Below are 20,937 nucleotides of genomic sequence, written 5' to 3' on the forward strand. Positions count from 1 at the left end.
CTAATATCAGAGTGCAGGCAGATTCCGTGTCTGGTGAGGTCCTGCTTCCTTACTCATAAATGGCCATCTTCTCATTGTATCTTCACATGATGAAAAGGGCAACGGAGGCTGATGTGGTGGCACATGCCAGTAATCCCAGCTGCTCAGGAGGCTTGAGGTGTTAGGATACGTTCAAGGCCAGCCTGGGCAATTTAGTGAGACCCGGTCTCAAAATAAAACCTAAGAAGAGACTAGGAGTGGGGGACCTCAGTGGTGGAACACTTCCCTACCTTGTATGGGGCCCTGTATTTAAAACTTTTCCGTGTGAAATAAAATAAAACAAAATAAGTAAGGGAGATGTGTGTGTGTGTGTGTGTGTGTGTGTGTGTGTGTCCTCTTGCATAATGGTACTAATCTCATTCATATGGGAAGAGCCAATAGCTCCTTCTCCTAATATCATCACCTTGGAGGTTAGGATCTCAACAGACAAATTTGGCAGAGACACAGATATTCGATCCATAGTACTCAAGGATGTTGCCATCAAATTTCAATTTAAAATCATGGATGGCAGTTTATAAGTCACATATGAAAATCAGCTTTATTTATTGTCACAAAGCTTTTGATAAAAAATCATGGCCCTCATAAATCAATCATTTTATTTATGCTACTTTGACCTAAGAAATTATTCTGATTATTCCAAAAATTAAATCTACTTATAAAGTGTCAAAATCTGCTACCAATGAAAAAAGAATTAAAGGCAGGCAAACATGGAGGAGAGCTTCTAAAATTATTTTGCACAGTGGTTGCTTTAAAAGAGTAAACACACAAGCCCCAAGATAATGTCTATGAAGAGGACAGGTTTTGGAGGTTTAAGTCTGTATGAGTAGGTAATGAACAACAGTCATTACTCTAGAATTAAGCCACATTCCTTCTAATCATTCTATAATTTATAATGTTTTTAAAATCAATTCAAGCTTTATAAAAACCCTATTGTTTTTCTGTCAATTTTACAGATGAAGAAACAGAGTAAGTGGAAGAGTTCACACTCAAGCCCCTTGATTCCAAAATCAGTTTTCTCTGTATATTAAGTTATTTGTCTAAGATCAGAAAACTTGGGAAGAGAGAAGCCAGGATTCACAGCCCTTCTGTTTTAGTCAGCTTCTTTCCATTGTGATCAAAATACCTAATAAGAACAACTTAGAGTATGAAAAGTATATTTTGGGTTCACAATTTCAGAGGTTCAGTCCATGGTGGGCTGACTTCATTGTTTTGTCCCAAGATGAGGGAGAACATCATGGAGGAAGGGTGTGGTTGAGGAGTATTTTCTGCTCATGGCAGCCAGGAAAGACAAAGAGAGAGAGAAAGGAAGGGGTAACAGAGAAGATAAACCTTTTAAAGCATACCCCCTGCAACCCACCTCCTCCAGCCATACCCTACCAGCCTATAGCTACCAACCTATGGCTCTCATAACCGAATCATTTAAGCTCCCATATTTTACAGGAGACAGACAGTAGCTTTTGGGGGCACCTTATATCAAAAGCATAACTTCCATGCCTGGCCCCCCAAAACTCATGTCCATCTCACAGTGTAAAATGCATTCAGTCCATCTCCAAGAGTCTCATAGTCTTAACTGTTTCAACATTGGCCAAAAGTCCATGTCCAAAGTCTTACCTGAGACTCAAGGCAAATTCCTGGCTATACTATACGTTCCTATAAAAATGAAAAGTAATTTACAAATACCCAGTATACAATGGCACAGAGCAAATATTCCTATTCTAAAAAGGAGGAACAGGGGAATAAAAAGAAGAGATGGGACTAAAACAAGACCCCAGCTCAGCTGGGCAAATAGGTCCCATGATGCCTCTACAGCATCAGAGACACCTGGCAACAAGATGTGCTCTCCAAAGTGCTTGGGAAATCCCACCCCCTTGGCCTTGTTGGTTACAATGCTCATGGTCTCTCTCTTAGCTTGGTTCTCTCCACAACCAGCAACTTTCCTTTGCAGACAGTCTATGTTGCTGACATTTCTTAATTCTTGGGGTCTCCATTTCAGCTACAGTTGTACCTTCACAACTCATGCATTTCCCTCATAGGGGCAGCCCACAGGGATTCCAACCCTTCTACACCTCCCAGGCTATCATTTGAAATCTCAGTGGAAGCCTCCATGAACCCCTAACTTCAGCATACTTCATTCCTGTAGAGCCAGCACATGTAGATGATACCAAGCTCTGCTATCAGCTTGGGTAGTAAGTAGCTGGGCATCCTTGGGCCTCAACTGCAGTGGCCTAAGTGCTTTTGTGACTGAGCATAGTGAAACTACTTCCTAGACCCTCCTGCATGAGCCATGCCCCATGGTCTTGTTTTAAAGGAGTTTTTTCTTTTATGTCCTTAAACTTGCAATGAATGTGTTCTTGAAAGCATCTTTTCTATTATTTCTGTGTAAAGTGCTTAGCATTTCTTTTATGGTTGTAATCTCCTTAACTACCACATATTCCTTGGTTCTAATTTTACATGTACTTTTTTTTCTAAACTGCAAGTTTTAAAAATCCTTTCTCTGATTTCTGCTTCTGATTTTCACAGTGAATCTGGCTAACTGCTGCCAGCAATATCCATGCTAGTGCCTGAATGTTACACTGCCTTGAAATTTCCCCCACCATATTAGTTAGCTCATCACCTTTAAATTTAGCCTCAGAGAAAGCTTCAGGACATGGACATAATGTAGACAAGTTCTTTACCAGAATATAACATGAATGGCCCATAGTCCAATTCCTAAGAGAATTCTCATTCCCCTCTGAAACCTCAAAAGCATTCTGATATTCTGATTTCCCACCAGAACCACCCATTAAATTCTGCTTACAACATTCTAAAGCTTTCCTAGCTTGCATCTCCAAACCTTTCCAAACTCCTCCTGCAAATCAGTTCCAAAGGCTTCTAAAGCACATGGTCAAGTTAGTCACAGAAACAACCCATTCTTGGTACCAATTTCTGTTTGCCAGCTTTTGGCCACTGTGACCAAAAAACCTGACAAGAACCACAAAGAGGAGGAAAAGTTCATTTGGGGCTGAAGGTTTCAGAAGTTCAGTCCATGGTGGGCCAACTCCATTGTTCTGTGCCTAAGGTGAGGAAGAACATCATGGAAAAAGAGTGTGGACGATGGGCACTGCTCCATTCTTGGTGGTGATCAAGCAGGTGGGGTAGGGGTGAGGAGCTGCCAGGAAGATGAAACCTTCCAGGGCATGCTTTTTGTGACATATCTAGCCACATACCACCTGCCTGTAGTTACCACCCAGTTAGCCCATTCAAAATAGGAGGGACTAACTAGGTTATGGCTCTCATAATTGAATCATTTCACTGCCTGTATTAACACAGGAGTTTTTTTTTTTTTTTTTTTGGTTACTTCATATCTACACCATAATACCCTCCTTCTGAACACTAGGCTGTATGGATATCTTCACTAGTTAATTTGTCTGTTCTTCATCAATGCTCTCCAGGGGTTTCATTGATCTACTAACTTGCAAATAGTCATCCTTGTAGTAAGAATATAACTTAATTTTAAAAAAGAATATTTCTTATTTTAGAATAATGAAGATTGAGTGACATGATTTTCTTGGATATTTTTTAAGATCCAAAGAATTTGCTAAGTTGGCTAAAGGCATAGGAATAATCTAAGAATATTATAAGAATAATCTTAGGGTAACTGGTAACTAGTATATTTATCAAAATGAAAGAATGCTGTTGTATTATAACTATGTGTCTGGTCTGGGTTCGTTTCTCAGTTACTTTAATAAGAAAATCATTTAAACTTTCTGGACTTCTGTATCATTTATAATTCTTAAATTTCATGCAAATAATGAGAACTGGCCAAAGGATATTTATTGGAAGGATCTTGCAAGACTTGTATATGCTTGAAAGGTTGAGAACCAGGCTTGAAAACTGATAAGAACCAAGTATCCAGTGGACCTGGAAATTGAGGTACTACTAGGGAGCAATGAATGCAGAATAATTAAACAATCTCCTTTAGTCTACCATTGCTTTCCTTTTCACTTTTATCAAGACAACCTCTAAGACACTTAACCCTGACATCCTCTTCTGTGTTTGGAAAGAACAAGAAGAGTGCATATGCAAATAGAATGGTCAGAAATGCTTTGGTCACATGTATATCTGAAGGTCCTGTGCAGCTAAAGAAGACTGGGCCATTACAGTAGCTCAGAGGCTGACCAATTTGGTATGCAGCGAACAGGAAGTAGTAGGAATATTAAGCAAGAAAAGAGTATGAGGAACAAGTGTTGGAATCTTCCAAATGCTTTGAGTAGATCCTGTCTTTACAAACACAGAAGAGGCTTGACTATGTGAAAGAAACAGTAATAAAAGGTTTCCTCATGTCTTTGAAGACAACATACAACTAAACCATATATAGCCTCTAAAGTTAAAAATTACAAAATGACAGCCCACAGGTCAAATAAATCCTGCAGACAAGAATGATTTACTGTCTTAGTCTGTTTTGTGCTGCTCTAACATAATACCAGAGACTGAGTAATTTATAAAGAACAAATTATTTACCATTGTTTTGGAGGATGGAAAGTTCAAGATCAAGTGGCTGGTACAGGATTTATTGCTGTGTCATAACACAGTGGAAAGCATCATATGGGTGATAAAGCGAAGGAAGCTGGCCAAACTCAATCTTTATAAGAAACCCACTCCTGGGCTGGGGATGTGGCTCAAGCGGTAGCGCGCTCGCCTGGCATGCGTGTGGCCCGGGTTCGATCCTCAGCACCACATACCAACAAAGATGTTGTGTCTGCTGAAAACTAAAAAATAAATATTAAATTCTCTCTCTCTCCCTCTCTCTCTCTCCCCTCTCTCACTCTCTCTTTAAAAAAAAAAAAAGAAACCCACTCCTGAAATAATAGCATTAATCTTTTCATGAGGGTAGTACCCTCATGGTCTAATCACCTCTTTAAAGTCCCCATTTCCCAACACTGCTGCAAGAGGATTAAATATCTAACACATGAACATTGGGGAGATACATTTAAGCCATCACAGTTACCAAAGCAGAAATACAGATTTCAGATTCCTTTTGATGGGGGTGCAAAACCCAAAATCTCAAAAGGCAACAGCCTTCTGTTACAGTGTGGCTTGTCAACATCACCATACCCCTCTTAGGGCTCACTCCACTCATCACTAACATGGACCTAGAAGCACTCAAGTTTCTGACCCTTAATTTAACTACTTCCAGATAACTGTTGAAGGGGAGTATAGGCTGCTCCCAGTGACCAATTCAAGTTTCTAACCTATTCAAGTCTCTGGCACCACTTTGGTAAAATCCTCCATTCCTGATTTAACTACTTGTAACTGCAGAAAACAACCATTTATTCTATCTGTGTGAAGCCACAACCATCTGTAAGAGCCAATTTTCCTAAATATACACTTCCCCTATTGACCCCCTAACTACTTGATAATGGAAGTGACAGCAAAGAATTGCCATCTAGTATCTTCTAAAATGTAAGGGGGAAACCAACAATGATTAATATAGAAATGTTCTGTTTGACTTTTCTGAAGAAAACTTCAGAAAAAAGTCTTAAGATTATTTGGTGTGAATAACTATGGCTATTCTGGACACTAATTGATGTGGATGGTTGCCCCTGAGACTCCTTCACATATATCTATCCCGAACACGCAATGTATGATCCACTCTGGATTTTGCTGGATCTATTCTCAACAAAGAAGCCACACATTTTCTTGCCTGAACTGTTCTGATGGTTACAAGTTGCTTTTAGGATAAACTTTAAAATGCTTAGAGCATCTACAGATTTCTGCATTGTTTGATTCTTTCTCATATCTCAGGCTTGACTTTCTATTTCATCTTCCTTGGCTCCTTCACCTTAACCACTTGGGTCTTTCAATTTATGGAAGCCAAGCTTGTTCTCCCTCAAGTCCTCTAGGAGTGTGTGTGGGGGGGCACTCCCTTTCTTCCCCAACCCTTCCCTTATCTCCTACCATTATTTAGGCCTTAGCTTTTTAATGCCACTTGGTCAGAACAGCTTGTCCTATCTTATATCTCCCTTCCACTCTCCAACTCCTTGCTCCCATTTTGTACAGGTCTCTTCACTGTTCTCTGAGGCTCTTAAGACAATTTGTCTAACAGGTAAACTCTGAGAGCAGAGACCTTATCTATTTCACACTCTAGCCATTTTTCTGGTTAGCACATCTCTGCTCTATCAGGTGAACAATATACTGTGTTAAATGAATAAATAAAAAACCTACATTCCATCCCCCAGTCAGCCTAACACCATGATTATGTGATCTCAACTGAATAAAGAACTTTTTTACAAAATGTATTTTTATTTCACTCTCACATTGGCAAATTCAGGAAGGTTTATGAGAAGATCAGCCTGGTGGTAAGATATTAACCTTCCATGTTCCTAAAGTGGGAACGGATGTGCCTCTTAGAAATGCAAATTCTCAGGCCCCACTCCAGACTGACTAATTACAAAACTCTGGGGGAAGTGGCCCAGCAATGTGTCTTAACAAGCCTTCCTGGGGAGTTTGATGCACATTAGTTTGAAAACCATTGCTTTAGGCTTTCCAGTGTGTAACTTTAAATTTTTTTTTTCTTTTTTTCCACCACGAATCGCTGGTATTATACTAATTGTAGACTCTCACTATTACAGCGGGGAATCTTTGTCTTTATCCAGAAACCTTGAATAAAGGTCTATTTGTGTAAACTACATGGAATTTGGAGAGGGTTGCCTTTCCTGGGGGTTCGGCCCTGCCCTACCCTCTTGTGAAGCCTAGAACCTAAAGTAACAAGGAAAAAGTGTAACTGAATAAAACGTCAGAACAAAGGCCGAGAAACCAAGGCGAAAGCCTTTGTTCATGTGTTCCCCGACTGCTCACCCACGTTCTGATATGGCTCTTTCTGCACACAGAGAAGCAACCACTCAAGTTCTAAGAATGGTTACATGCCGCTGACTATGTTTCCAATTAGGCTGTTCTGGAGAAGACATTCGTGGCTGCGGGTAAGGTTTCCATTCCTTCCTCAACCTAGCACAAGAGTGACTGAAGCTAAGACGAAGGTTTGAGCCCCAGAGCCCCTTTGCAGCCTCGGAAGGAGAACTGGGAGCTCGGACTGACTTCTCCGCCTCAACCCTCCTGGAAAACTCGAAGTGGACTCTGCTAACGCCGGGACCGGAGCGGTGGCCGGCGGCTGTACCCCACTGCGCATGCTCTCTCGCCCCTCCCGCTCGGAGCCGGAAGGGGGAGCGCTGGGGGCCTGGGCCTGGCCTGGCCGGGGCGTCGGCACCGGCGGCCATCTTGGCTTCCCGGGGAAAGGCGGCGTGAGGGGAAGAAGTTGTAGGGTGGGGGCAGGAGTGAGGAGGAGGGAAGCGAGGGGGGGGGGAGGAGGCCGCGGCGGGGCAGGGCGGGGACTGCCTGCCTGCCTGCCTGGGTTGCGGAAGTGGTAGCCGCTGACCCAGCCTGCTGCTTTCTTGCTACTGCTTCAGCTTCCCAGCTCCCCCCGGACAGAGAGGGCGGCCGGGCTGTGGATGGTCAGATAGCTCCCATCTCCTGCCGCCAGTCCCTGGCCCCAACCAGCACGGAGCAGACGGCGGCGGCGGCGGCGGCAGCAGCAGGCGAGGAGGAAGATGGCGGGACGGTTGCCGGCCTGTGTGGTGGACTGTGGCACGGGGTAAGGGGGCTGACGGGCTGGGGTGGGGAAACTGAGGCGGAGGAAGGAAAAATGGCGGGGGCGGGAGGAGGCCTGGGGATGAATGGTGCGGCGGTACGGCTTGCAAGGAGTGGGGCGGGGGCCAGCGCCTTCCAGGTATCCAGGCTTGACCCTCGTGGGGCTGGAGCGGGGCGCGCGAGGCCGAGGACCCCCATTGAGCGGCTTCCTCCTCCCTACCCCTCCCAGCCCTTCCCCCACCGCGGTGGGCTGCGCCGCGCGTGGAGAGGTGGGGCCGCTGCCTCCCGGTGTTCCTCGCCTTGGTGGTGGTCGCCGGGCCCGGCCCACCTGGCTTTCCTTTTCCTCCGCGCCCCTTCCAGCCTGTGGGCTTGGGGACTTAGGGGACCGAGCGCGGAGACTGGCTGGCAGAGGACCGAGAAAAGAGAAGCGCTTCTTGTAGGTTTTGCAAAATTGCTGTGACAACACTCTGCCCAGGGTGTGGGTGGGGAAAGGGAAGAATCGGGACTCTGAAAATGGGAACCTAGAATGGGGCTTTCATTTGACCATCCACCTCCTCTTTGCGACTCCACTCCCGGCCAATTCCATCTCCCACTGCGATTTTACCGGGTGAATCAAGTCACATTTTAATTCAAGAGAGAAAGATGTCATGTGTTACTTCTCTTGCTTCAAAAAAGTCCCTTAGTGAGCAAGCGCGCTGCAACTTCCTTAGTTTTGTCAAAGCCGCTTCCTGCTTTCAGTCTTTTATAGCCTTATAAGGTAGTTTTGGGTTTCCAACGTGAACTACATCTTGTTAGAACTTTCAAAATTTAGCAGGTTGCAAAGAGGGTAATTATATGTGCTAGGTATCAATTTATTTTGAACTTAAAAATTTTCGTGTGTGTCACTGGGAGGAAAGGGATAGCCCCCTGTAAAATTAAGTTGCACACATTCATTCAGTCTCGGTATCTTGAAGGCAGAAGGAAGGTGTAGAGGAATAAAGGAATGTGTTTAATTTTCAAATTTTTCTTTCTGGTAGATGTCTAGTTTAATAAAGAATACCTTTAGAGTGGTTGTTCCTTTTATATTAGAAGACATTTAGAGAGAACACACTGTCTTCAGAATAGACTGTCCATATTTTTAATGTTGAATGGCATCTTTATATTAGAAAGTTGGAAGTGGGATGTTTGTGGGAGTTGAACCTATGTTGATTATCTCTCTCTAATCCCCAAAGTGCTCCGAATTTTTTTAAGGCTGGAGGAAATTGCAAATGGGAACCTAGAATGGGGCTTTCATTTGACCACCCACCTCCTCTTTGCGACTCCACTCCTGGCCAATTCCATCTCCCACTCCCCTCACCCCTTTATTACTTGCTGTATTATCCTTATTAAAAGATGGTTTCTCCCTCACTATTCGCTCTAAGTGAAATTTCTCTAATCTTCATTCTCATAACTTTATGTTGGTGTGGCAGTTACTAATATCCTACACTGGCAGAGGGAAACAAATGACTTCTTGCTATTTTCTCTTGGAAAGCACTAGGTAGTTTAGCCTTGGAATTTTTTTTTTTTTTGGTGAACATTTTATTAAAGTTAATTTCATTTCATACAGTATCTTTTCCTTGAAAAGATACTTTTTTTCCCCTTCATTTCTCCCTTCTTAGTATAATTGTTGAATAGTTTTATTTTAGGGTTAGTTTAAAAATTAGATTTCACCTGTGTGAGGTAGGACTTCTATGTGTTGTATTAAAGTGATAAATACTGCTACATAATTAATGCTTTAAAAATCACTGATTACCAAAAATATGGTGTAATTATCACCTTGATAGATAAAGTGGTAGCATCATAAGTAGGATGTTACTTTTTTTCCTGTCTTCTTTTTCTTCCATTTAAGAGTTTTATTTTTTAGTCAATTAGATATCTTATCTATCCTAACTGCCATAAGTTATCTCTTTTCTGAAAGGGCAGCCTTGGATTTAAAACACATACTGAGTGACCATGAGGAATGTGGAGAGGGGTTCAGTCTATACCTTGGATATTTTTGTTTTAATATCTCATTACTACCTTATTATTTTGCTACTTTGTTCTCACGTCACAAGGAGATTGTTGTGGACAATCATTAGAGAGGAATGAAACTGATAGGAGTCTCCTGCCCTCATTTTTTACCAACTGTCACAATCTGAAATTCCCTCTTAAGAGTCTCATTTATTTTGTTCTCAAAGGACTTTTTTTTTTTTTTTTCCAAAAATGAAAAGCTCCTAGAGTTACACACCTTTGGCTTTATTTAGCACATAGAGGGTATGTCCCAGAGATTGAACCAGAGGTAAATGTCTCTAACATTAGATTTTACATTCCAAAATAGTCTGGTCCCTACATGCAAACTGTGCAACTGTAGTTTGTGTATTCTTCTATGCTTTAGAGAATACATGCATCTCTCAGGTCTATTTACAGTTACCCACTTAATCTAAGTGAAAAATTAATGTAAGTCAGATTGGTCATTTAATTTCTTTGTATAATTTAGGCTAAATGTGGCCCAAAACATGGCCATCTATTCATATTAAACTTGGTTAGAAAACGTGGAACTTTTAACTTTAAATTAGGTATCCTCCATCAAAATTCAGCATAAAACAACACGTAGGCTCAAGTCATTAAAGATAATACTCATTTTGGAAAGTATTTAGAAAGAATACTTCATATCAATACCAAATCTTTGCGCTTTTTTGGTCTGTGTTGGAAAAGCATTGCTGAATAAAATCTGGACACATAGGTTCCCAATGACAGAAATGATTGCTTAAAAATTAAATTATAGGGGCTGTGAGTATAGCTCAGTAGTAGAGTACATATTTAGCATGTGTGAGGCCCTGGGTTCAATCCCCAGCACCAAACAAAAACTAAGTTACAGTGGTGAGAAAAGCAATTTTTAAAACATCAGAAAATTTTTAACGCTCGCAAAAATTTTTACCTTGTTTTGTTTTGCCTGTTGTCACTCAAGTTTCTCCAGTATTCAAGTCAAGTAAGAGAACTCTTTATGTACTTGTATTATGTTGTAGCTTGGTTATAGAGTTTTGGACTATGAATTTCCTTTTCCATTTTATGTCTTTTCTTTATCCCTGATAAACACTGTATTGGCAAATTACTTCCATTGATTATAATAGCAGAGGTTAATAAAGCCTTAATACAGTTTCAGATATATTCAGATGAAGAGTGAATTACAGGATTTCCGTAGTTTACTTAAACTTTTTAGCAGTCTTGAAACGTAAGCATAAGTATTTGGTTGGAGTTTGTGGATGAAGAGCTTATTTAATTTATCCTGTGACCACATTTTATAATTTAGTACAAATAAGGATGATCTTGTTTGAGAGCAGTAGAAATGAGTGGGGTGGATGCATGTGAAGTTCATGTTTCTTACATGAGTTCTATATATAGTGTTTAATAATAATGCTATTTTCTAGCCATGTTCATAGTTAGAAACAGTCATTGTATCTTGTTAACAAATGCATTCATAGAAATTCTTATTCATAGAAATTCTTATTCCTTGATGAGATATGTTTTTCATGCCGTTCAATGTAACAGACATGGTCTTATTGAGAAGTAATATCTTATGTAGCTAAAATCTTTCTCCTTTCCTGTCCAGTTGTCTTTCTTGCCCACCAATTTTGTGTTAAAAACCTATATTCACTTTGGATTGTGTATATATTGTACCTAATGAATCTTCCAGCCCTATTTTTAAACACATTTCAGTTTTTAAGCTTAGAGGGGAAAGGTCCACTAGTGGAGAACCTGGTAGCCAGGCTTTTTATTTATCTTACCTTCCATTTTTGCTTCATTTTACAAGTGAAAAAATAGAATTAGAGAATTTAAATTACTGTAGTGTCATCTAGTTAACAGGTGGTTGAAGGTACTTCTTGCATCTGTTTTGTATTTAGACCCTGTGTTGATTCTTTTACACTAAGGGGGTGCCTGAACCCATTTTTAGAACTATACATATTGCTTTATTTTTGTTGGTAAATTCTTTTGATTTCTGATTAGAGTGATCTTATAAAAATAATCTTAGCCTTTTGAATTTGACAGAATCCTTCTTAATTTTTTTATGAATATGTGAATTCCTAGATTATTTATTTGATATCTTGCTTATTAATCTCTAGAAAAAGTTTACTTTTTAGGTTTTGTTCCTCAGAAAATAATAATAGCTAGTAGCAAGAGTTATGCCACACACTGTGCTGAATGGTTTATATTATTTCATTACTGTTTTTACATCAACTTGAGAAGTATTATTTCTATTTTATAGACAAGAAAATTTAGGTGTAGAGAAGTTAAGCTACTTGCCTAAGGTATTGTAGCAAATAAAGTAAGAGTGACTTCTGACTTCTTGTTAGAGGCTAAGCCTTTGGCAGTTTTGAATCATGTAGATATTTTTGATTTCAAGTCAGGGAATTAATTTATGATGTTATAAAGGCAGGGAGCAGTGTTAGTAATTTGAGGATATCTTGTAAAGGTATTAAAAAAGGAATATTGTCAAATTAAGGCTTACTGTATACATTGTAGCAGGCCAGGCAGTTTTGGAATTATAATGAAAACATCTAGTGTAGTCTGCCTTCAATAATTTTCATTGAACAAAAATTAAAATCATTAAAAAATTAAATGATGGTAGAAAACTAAAATTAATCAAATATTAGGATACATACTTTTCTATAGTAGTAGCAATTCCCTCAACTCTAGTTAAGTGATCATTATGGTCAAGAAGTCAAGAAATTGAGTTAGTGAATGTTGAATTTGAGTAATTTTTAAAAGGATTTGGATAAGTGAATGGAAGGAAAAGCATGTATGTATGGTTTGGAAGGGGAGGAGCAGCTGCTGCTTATAGTTCAGCCTTTTCAGTGTGATATGTTACACCACTCACCTCTCATATGAATTCTATGTGTAATAACATACTGTAAGTTTAGATTATGTATTGTAAAAGGAAACTAACATTTAGTGGGCACCTACTATGTACCAGGTATTATATGTCAGTAAAGCTTTGATGGCAAAAGAGTTGTACTCGATAGGGAATAAAAATCTTCAAGTAGAGGAGTGAATGTTGAATGTAGGGCTTTTAAGAGTATTTCCAGAATGGAATGCAGAAGGATCAAATGTAGAAGAGATTTGGGATGAAGTTATAGGACTTGTTTCATATTAGGAACTCATACCTTTATTGAATGAACAAATGAATGAATGAGAGAACAAAGGGGTTAGAAGTATGATTTGAAAAAGAACTATGCTCTGTCACTTACTGGCTGTATGGTTTCGTAAATTTCAGACTCAGCAGGTCTTTTTTTTCCCCATCTAATTTGGAGATCATAGTATTTATCTTACTTTTTTTTTCATGGTATAACTGTATGTATAAACGTGTGTGTGTGTGTATGTGTATATATATATTTCAACACAGTGCCTGGCACATAGTAAAAAACACAATAAATACATCGTAATATTGTAATTATAATCAGTTGGCTCCCTTTTGTTTTGAATTGAAGTTCATAAGGAAAGGAACACAGTGTCTTTGGCTTATTTTCTTATCCCCTGTGTCCTTGGCCTGTCTACCAAATTTCTTTGTACCATTGGAATATTTTTGCTAATTTGAGAGATTGGGAAGAAGGTATAGTCAGGACTTGGACATCAATTCTTGAATTGTAAATAGGCATCCACGAAAATTTTAAGATTGTAAGCTTGAGTGATTGGGACAATAAGGGAGTTGGTTTTAAAAAGCTGAGTAAAATTGGAATTTGTTGAATTTGTAATGTTCTACAATTGGAAATGCCTTGAGAAAGTTAAAAATATAGGAACTTCAGGAATGAAGATGGAGTTTGGGGATTTATCATTATAATTTATAAATTTGAAGCTAACAAAATGAGAATTCAAAGAGAAAAAGAAAAGATTGAATATCATTGTTCCTTCTTTAATATATCCTGGATGTGTGATTCAGCTTCTTGAGCATCACAATGAGTGAGCACATGTGGCTTGTGGTGAGTCATCAGTATATGCTGTCCATCTCCTATTTCATCCCATTTTCTAAGAGGCAAAATCTTTTCATCAAGAGGAAAGTTCATGGTAGGGATGACTCCCTCTTATCCAGCATGCTCCATCTCCCCCAACATGTAGAAACAGTTAAATGCTTAAGAGTATAGGCAGATATGTGGAATGGCTAAAATGTAGCTTCAAGCAATATGTTCCCTGCAACAAAAATCCACTAACTATTAAAAGTATTTGAATGCTCCCCTGTAATTCTGTTGGAACTTACAGCTGTTGTTTCTTCTTCTTCTTTCCCCCCCCCCCCCCCCCCCCCCCCGGGAGACTACCTATCTGTAATAGCCATAAGCACTATCTGTATTAGCCACAAGAAAAAAGAAGCAAGAGCAAAGCAATTAAGTAATAATATTGCTATAACAATGGGTGCTGTAGCTTACCAAGCACTTAAAATATCCATGAATTATTTAACAATGAAAGATAAGATGATATTATTGGATTAAAGTTTTAAATTTGGTTCTTTAAAGTATGATAATGATTAATATTACTTTTGTGCTGATTTGTGTGTTGGTTGTTTTATAACTTTGAGGTCCTTTACATCATAAAACAAAAGATAATTGATTTGTATTATAGCAAAATGGTACATAATTTTTTAAGGACCATTTTGTATAATTTTAATAATTTTGTTTTGAAATAATTTTTTCAAAAACTTTTCCCAAACTATTGGTTTAAATTCCAGTTATTTTTACCTATTCCTTGCAACTAAGAAAGGAAGATGTAGTCTGTCTTACCTTTTATCCTTCTTTCTGCCCACTCTTGATACCTGAGAAGAATATTCATCTGTTCTGATATTGAATAGTCCATCTATAAATATTTTCTCCTTGCTTGAAGTTACTTGCCCTTTGTGAAAATGAAATATTCTTGAGAAAATGGGTCTTTATACCTTCTTTGTATTTAGTGAGACTAGGTTTTTTTTTTTTTTTTTTTTTTTTTTCCAGGAGGATAAAGTCCTGAAAGGGGAATTAAGTTGTTAAAGATTTTATAGTTTAATATTAGTTTTAGACTGTAAAAATGTAAACTATGTTTTTGTATTGGTCTACAATAGTATTTGCTTATTTGAGTTTTAGAAGGTGTTTTAATTAAATATAATACACTTTTCTTCTGTAAGCATTTTAAAAATTAATTTACTTTGAGAGTGCAAAAATAGTATTTATTGTGTATTTGTGAAACTTCCTTTAGTGATTTAGGGGAAATTCACATAAAATTATAGAGCTGAAAAAAGATTTTTGAGAAATAATTTAATTCACTTCACCTACAAATGAAACAGGTTCAGAGTTGAGAAATGTCTTCCCAGGACTGTTTCTAGTTATTAACTGATACTATTGTTGAATTTTCTTAAATTTTTTATGAATTATAGTAGTTGCAAATATCTTAGTAGCTGGACTAACATAATATATGTTTTTAAAATTTTCTTCCTTTTTTTTTTTTTTTTTGGACTCCAATTTTTGATTCTCCTGCCTCAACCTTCTGAGTAGTTGGAAAGGAGGTGCCGCCAAGCTGGGCGAATGCTTTTTGTAAAAATATGCTTTGTTAATGTTTCAGAGATTTGTATATTTGGGTTTCATTTATTTAAAGACATTAAATGGAATATGTAAAAATTAGTTATTTCTAGTCCCTCTATAAGTTTTGTTTTTGAAATAAATATTAGCTTTTCAGAATCCCTATGAAGAGGTACCATTATATAATTATCATTTTAAAGATGAGGAAACTGAGGTATTTTTAAATAGTAGGTCTGTAATTTGAACTCTGAGGTAGTCTCCTTACAGAGCTCACTGTTATACTGTCTCTAATTGGGATGTATTGTATTCAACAAGGTTGGTTAAATTATTAGCCCAGTTTTTAAGAATGTTCATTTAAAATGTCCATACTTTAAAAAATAAATATCTTTGCTGCTACATATTTACATAGTTAGTACAAATATGAAATATATAGGGGGTCTTAGTGATTAGTTTATTGATTTGATTAACCTGTATCATCAAATGCAGGCTAGATGATATAGAATTTTTTATTGGCCATTTCAGTACTGTGAAGGGTATGTATTGTATCTAATGTGATAAAACTGTCATTTGCTGATTAATTCAGGGCAATTTAATTTAGGAAAGATATATTTGGAAGTTATATGTAACTTCAAAATGAAGACATATCTGAAGCTGCAGTTTGAAAATGAGTAATCTGATGCATTATAAAAAGTCATTTTTCACTATATAAACACAAATGGAAGTCAAAAAAATAGAACTCAGATCACTTTGAGAAAGGTAATTTTTCTTTATTAGACTCAGGACTTGATAGTTGGCTCTAAAATAATGATTATATGGATTAAAGGAAACACATGGGTTATTAGAATTTTTTTCTAAAATAGGATGAAGAAGATTGTTATCATTGGAATACATGACCTACTTGGATGTATTTTATCTAAAAAGTACACAGATTTTTAGTGAAAGCTTGTGTGTTTTCTGTTGAAAGTCTTAATTTTTTTTTGTAATAAAAAAGTAGATGATGGAACAAAGGAAAGAGTTTTAGAGTCTTCTTTTTTGCCTTTTTGTGGTTAATTTGTTATTCATATAAAAGACTAGTTGGGAATATTATTGCTTCCAATATGCCCTTCAAAGGGAGTGAGAACTGCTATATAGATTTTTGGAAATTAATCTTTTAAAAGACATTCTTTCTTAGCATTTACTTCATTACTTGGGACGGGGGGTGAAAATATTCCTTGATTGCTCTTGTCTTGTTGGTGAATGGCCTGCCTACCATGTTTCAGGATAGTTAAATAAAACAGTACTTTGATTTTTTTTTTTTTAAGTGAAGCAGGTTTTAAAATTGATGGGAAAACTATGAGAAGAAATAAGAAAAACGTAACTTGTGGCTATGTGAAAATTTTGGATACAACTAACAAGATTACTGTACTATGATGGGGGTGGGGGAAGGGAAAAAGAAATAATTGAAAAAATGTGATGTAATTCAGCCTTCGGAATAGCTGGGATTACAGGCATACACCATCACACCCAGCCACCCTTTGTGTTGTATAGTAGCTAACATAAATGTGATAGGTTAGTATCAGTTTCCTTTTATATAGGATGATGTGGTTTTTGTCTCATACCAAGATTTAGTCAGTGGTTTGTCCCTCAGAGTAGAAATAGAATTAGATTTTGGCAGAAAAAAATTATAGGTGGGGATAAGGAAATAAGTATATTGCTTATTTTTCTTTATGTTGCCTAAAATTTCTTATTTCTGTTTTAATAACTGCTTGATCTGTTGTTAATTGTCAGTTTCAGTTAACATGATTCTTTTCCAAAAGTGTGAAATCTTGTGAGTTTTTAAGTTTTCACCATAAAGAGCAGTTTGTTTTTATTTTGAAGAATAATTGATGATAGGAATAATAAAGGATTTTTCCTTAGGATAAAGGTATGGTAAGTAATTTTGGAATTATGGAATATTTTGTAAAGTAAGGACCCATTTGAAAATGCAATGAAATTACAGATTTTTTTCAATAAGCTAGAATTGGAATTTAAAGAATTGAGCTGCACTCATTTTTGTTTTCAGAAGATAATAGGATATCTCGTCTGTCTATAAATGTATAAAACTAGGAAGGGAAGAAATAGTTTATGCATCCAGTTTGTTTTGGAAAAATTAGTCTTCAGTAATTATCTAGTAAGTATCAATTATGTAAATGAATACTTTTGGTGGTGCTGAGTAACATAAAGACATATTGGAAATAGTGCCTGCTGTTAGGAAGCTCACATGTATATGTACAATATTAGGCCATATCATAAATGTTCTGAAGGTAAAACTTTTGGAATCCTGGGAAAGGAAATCAGCATTTTCCAGGGAAGATAGAAAAAAGCTTCTTGGTGGAGATAATAATCAAAGCAGATCTTCAGGAATGAGTAAAATATTGATAGGTAGAAATAAGATTAATATGCCAATAAAGAGAACAGAGGGAGGAAAGAAAGTGGTGTGGGGAAAGTAAAGGTTGGAGTTGAGGATGCTAGGTGGTTCCTCGACTGGAATGTTCAATGATACAAGACAGTGACATATTTATAGAACCTGATATATGGTAGGTGCTTAATAAGTGCTTAAGTTGAATTAAATTTGTAAGATATGTTGGAACTGAGGGAGGTTATTGAATTCTCCTCTCACTCTGATTATTTATCTTATAGGCAGTGTGAAGACATGATCTGTTGTAGACATGATGAGAGAAGAAAAGTACCTTTAGACTTCTTTTTGTTGATTCATGATGATAAGAATAATAGCCAAGTTAATACAGTGTGTATTATATTGCCAGTCATTGTTCTAAATGCTTTACATATGTTAATTCTTCAGATACCTAACCATATGAACTAGGTACTTGTTTTCCCTTATTATAGATGAGAAAACTAGCACAGAGTGTAAATTGCTTGCCACATATCATCTAGCTAGTTTGATAACCTATACTGTCAATTATTTCTCTTGTTTTATTTTGGAAGTTACCACTCAAACTTAAAACAAAAGTAAAACATTGATTTTGGAGGTTGATTGATGCTTGAATTTTAATCTAGTTTTACTGGTTTTTTTGAAGCAGTTACTTCTCTGAGCCATAGTTGCCCAGGGTTAAAAAGATAGAACATCTGTTTATATAGGTGTTGATGAAGGTTCGAAATAACATGCAACTTACAGCAAAATAATAATCTTAAAATCATTTAATGGTAGCTGTAGTTACAGTTATCACATAGGAATATTGAAAGTAATCACTTCAGTTTTGTGCTGAACATGCGCTCAGTTCTGTTCTGAACACTGTAGTATATACAGAAAATTAAGGCCTGATTTTAGACTTGAGGCTTTTAGTTCCAGAGATAAAATTAATATATGTGAAATAATTAAGAATGACTTATGAGTATTTAATTGGGGAAGTTAATAAGGGCTGTGTTATTTGGGTGGTTTATGAAGGAGATGATCTTGATCAGATCCTTGGAAAACCAATAAATAGGAAATGATAGATAAAAGGGGAAGAAGATTTCACATTATAAGATGTAAATTAAAAGTGTCATGATAGCAGAAATAATGTCTCTGTTCATTCTCTAATAGCCTCATTCATACTATTTAATAATGCCTAATTAATATTTTATTGATGAATTGAAGTCAGGAAGGAGTTTCATAATATTTGGGTGAGGGTTTAGTTAGGAAATTGCCCTACTTGGGATTGAGATATTTGTTAGGAGCTGTGGGATAAAAGTAGGTTATTTCATTTATACTTATCTTGCCTTATTTTAGAAGAATTTTAAATGGGACAGAATGGTTTGGAAATGAATTTAGGTTGTGTATATTATTAAGAATCATAAAAGTTGAATTTATACAGTATTATTCTGGATTAAGCTTTTTAGTCAATCTTAAACAGCTTTTTTTGAGATACAATTCACATACTATTAAATTTGCCTTTAAGTGTATGATTGAGTGGTTTTTAGTATATTCACAAGACTGTTCAGTCATCTTCACACTACATTTTAGAACATTTTTATCACCCCGCAAAATCCCTCTACCCCTTAACAGTTAATCTTCATTTCCTCTTCTCTCAATCTTTAATAAACAGTAATTTACTTTGTGTGTTTGTGGATTTGCCTATCTGGGACCATTTCATATAAATGAAAGCATACAATTTGTGGCCTTTGTGATGGGCTTCTTTCATGGGGCATATATTGACTGCTTTAATCTATGTCTTTAGTAGTGGTAGTTGGCCTGGTGTAGCAGCAGAAGGGTTGGGGAAACATTGCTAAGAGTTTTTGAAAGGATAATGATAGGAATGGACTGAAGGTTATAAGGAAGTCTCTAGATAAAGACAAAATCATAAGGGGAGGAAAATATTTATTGAATACTTAGTGCCATTCACTGTTATTTCTTAGAATTCCAATGATAACCTCATAGTTTTAGTATCATTACTTATGCATTGTGAATTTGTTTATGATCTCATGTCTGCAATCGTAGACTGTGTATGATCACGGGTAGTCAGTGGTGGAACAAACATTTCACTTGTTTTTTTGATTCTAAGGTCCATATTATTTGCTACCTGCTTATTTGTTCCCCAGATTTCAAGGTTTAGGCCTGAAAGGACTGGAGGATGTTGGTGCTGACACAGAAGAGTCCAGGTTCTTCCACTCAAGAGTCTTTTTTGTGGCAGATTAAACATTTACTTCAATGCAATGAGAAAATATTAGAGGGAATTTTTAAGCAATTAATATATCTCTTTATAGCTAATATTGTCTTAGTCTACTTGGCAAATTTTCCTGGGAATTAGCTACTATGTTGTGTCTCTGTCTGTCTGTCTCTCTCTCTCTCTCTCTCTCTCTCTCTCTCTCTCTCTCTTTCTCTCTCTCTCTCTCTCTTTGGCCTGCTGGGGATTGAACCTGGGGCTCCTTGCATACTAGGCAAATGAGCTACATCCCCAACCATGTTTATATTATGTGTCACAGGGTCTCTAAGTTGCTGAATCTGGTCTCTAACTTTCAGTCTTCCTGCTCAGCCTCGCTAGTAGCTGGGATTAAAGCCCTGCACCACTGCTTGTTGGAACACTCACTACATTCTTTAACTAAAGTTCTTTTTTTTTTTTTTTATTGATTATTTATCGCATTACATAGTTCATGATATATCATCTTTCATACATTAGACTCAAATTGTGCTTTGAACTCCCATTTTCACCCCAAATACAGATTGCAGAATCACATCTGTTACATATTCGCATTTTTACATAATGGCATATTAGTGACTGTTGTATTCTGCTACCTTTCCTATCCCCTACTATCCCCCCTCCCCTCCCCTCCCCTCCCATCTTCCCTCTCTACCTCCCCTGCTGTTGTTCAATTCTCTCCCTTTTTTTTTTTCCCTCCCCCTTGCCCCTCATAACCTCTTATAATTTTATGTATCCTTGAAGGTCTCCTAAAGTTCTTAATACCAGACTGCCTTTTTGAGTTTCGGTGTAATATGAAGAAAAGGGTGGCAAAGCTGAAAGTTAGATATGGAAGTACATATTGGGATTAATTTAATTAATTGGGACTTTAATTTCATTTAAAATTTGGTAATTGTATCTTTTGCAAAAATTTTATATGATCTTTATTTTTGTGATATATCAAGATCATATTGGGGTGGAATTCTTTCAACTTCAGTATGGTATTAAATTTTCAAAGATAGGTTGTGCTAAATCATTAAGGTATCTTTCATTCTAGTGCTACTCTTCCCTTTTGTAGGCTGTAGTGGCATTTGCTGTATTCCATGTAA

General features: G+C 37.1%; 1 protein-coding gene across 1 annotated transcript in view; it reads left to right on the forward strand.

Annotated features, from left to right (window-relative positions):
* The first annotated feature begins 7,308 nt into the window (after window positions 1–7,308).
* The window catches only part of ACTR3 (actin related protein 3), a 58,601-nt gene continuing 44,972 nt past the window's right edge, over window positions 7,309–20,937 (forward strand). The window contains exon 1 of the mRNA XM_081261898.1: window positions 7,309–7,666. Coding sequence (XP_081118024.1) covers window positions 7,623–7,666 — 44 coding nt within the window. The 5' untranslated portion in view covers window positions 7,309–7,622. The remainder of the gene's footprint in view (window positions 7,667–20,937) is intronic.

The sequence above is a fragment of the Spermophilus citellus genome (assembly GCF_964194105.1).
Source record: "Spermophilus citellus genome assembly, chromosome: 11".
Lineage (NCBI taxonomy): Eukaryota > Metazoa > Chordata > Mammalia > Rodentia > Sciuridae > Spermophilus > Spermophilus citellus.